At 36.5% G+C, this 1720-nt stretch overlaps 1 protein-coding gene across 1 annotated transcript; it reads right to left on the bottom strand.

Annotated features, from left to right (window-relative positions):
- Positions 1-1040: 1040 nt before the first annotated feature.
- Positions 1041-1394, bottom strand: LOC145675228 (uncharacterized). Its single transcript, XM_081745609.1, has one exon. The coding sequence runs from the start codon at positions 1392-1394 to the stop codon at positions 1041-1043; it is 354 nt and encodes a 117-aa protein (XP_081601735.1).
- Positions 1395-1720: the final 326 nt, after the last annotated feature.

Raw genomic sequence — 1720 nt, 5'->3', positions numbered from 1 at the left:
TTATAAAAACCTGTTTTGCCTATCTCTAGTATATACTCGTATACTATACAACCACATATATATCTATATATAAATATATATACTATAACATATATGCTTATACACACACACGTATATAGAGATAACTAATATGGACTAATAAATACATAAACACGTGTGAGACAATCAATATATATACCACATTATAATAGATATGTGTATTAATATCTTATACTTTAAGCTTTTTCAACAACCTATTCCACTGTTGGTCGATGATCAGCCCTGAGTTCCAGTTCATAGCTTTATTACCCTCCATTTCTATAAACCGTGCCTCCTTCCATTTCCTAACTATGCTTCTTTCTTCCTGGCCTAGAATTTTTACTTCATTTCAATTAACTGAATGTCCTTCCCGTATCCCTTACGTGTTTGTAGACCGCATTTTTGTTCCTTTCTAGCCTAACGTCATCCTTATGTTGTCTTATACGCTCTCTTAGTCTCTTTCCAGTTTCTCCATCATTACCCTTGTTCTTCTTCTGTCTTCTTCCTTCTTTTTTCCCTTATTACATACAGAAGCCTCTTGCTCCCTTTTCTGTAAGTTGAGATTCCTCCCATCTTCTTAAGCATTCTTTTAATGATTTCTGTTTCTTCTCCCAAACTTTCTATCTCCCACCACATTTTTCTTCTTTCTTCTATTCCTCCTTCACTTTGCTCTCTTTCTCGGCTTATTTCTTTTTCTTTGTTTCTCTTCTCCCATCTCCTTCTGTATTTTAGCCTCTTTCTATCGTATCCATTATTCTCCACCTGCTTATAGAATGACTGTATACTCTGTTCCGCCTTGTCTCTTTCACTGGTGATTTGCTTAATTCTATTCTCCATGTTAATGATGAAATTCCTGTTGGTCGAGTAATCTACATCACTTCGGGCGTGGCAATAGTTTCCCGACGCGCAACTTTTTTGATACCATTCTGTCTATATCACTCCTTGTTTCCTCCTTATTCTCATATCCAAGAAAACTATAGCCTCTTCCTTTTCTACCTCTAGCTCCAGTTGTATGCCTTTCTCTATATCCTCAATTTCTTTACAAACTTTTCCAATTGCCTTACAGTTCCTTTCCAAATCCCCAAGCAATCGTCAACATATCTAGCAAAAAACACTAATCTGTCACTTCCTTTCATCCTTACTTTCTTCTCCCAGTCGTTCATAGTAATTTCTGCTAGCACTGAACTCAACCTGGAACCTATGCTTAGTCCTTCCTTGATTTTCAATAAATTATCACCTATAACACAATAACTGTTATTCCATATAGTCTTCAGGGCCTCCTTCAGTCCTTCTCCACTCCAACCATTGATCTTCCTATCCTTCATCAATTCAGTGATGACTTTAACAATGTTGTTTCTTCTTAGACTTGGAAACATAGCCTTCACATCGACACTGACAATGATTGTTTTAGCTTTGCTCTGTCCTACTTCCTCCAACCTTCTTCTTAACTTAACCGAGTTTTTCACACTGCTACTGTCTTATTGCCTCCTTAACATTTCCACAACCTTCTTTAACTCCTCCTCCAATGGCTCAAATATATTTCCTCGGCAATCTAATACTGGTATCAGTTTTACCTCCTCCTTATGAACTTTTGGAAAACCTTTCATTACCGGTATCCTACCTTCTTTATTAAGACCTCTTTCAAAACCTGCTTTTGTTAGTGATATTAAAACTTTTTCTTTAATTTCCTCACACACAGATC

This window comes from Thermobia domestica, chromosome 18, assembly GCF_964235325.1.
Source record: "Thermobia domestica chromosome 18, izTheDome1.hap1.1, whole genome shotgun sequence".
Classification (NCBI taxonomy): Eukaryota; Metazoa; Arthropoda; class Insecta; order Zygentoma; family Lepismatidae; genus Thermobia; species Thermobia domestica.
Note: the sequence above shows the minus strand (reverse complement) of the source record. Positions and strands in the feature narration are given on the sequence as shown.

What these genes read in the sequence shown, in the direction of transcription:
- LOC145675228 (XM_081745609.1), bottom strand. Translation starts at nt 1,394, where the DNA reads ATGTTTCCAAGTCTAAGAAGAAACAACATTGTTAAAGTCATCACTGAA.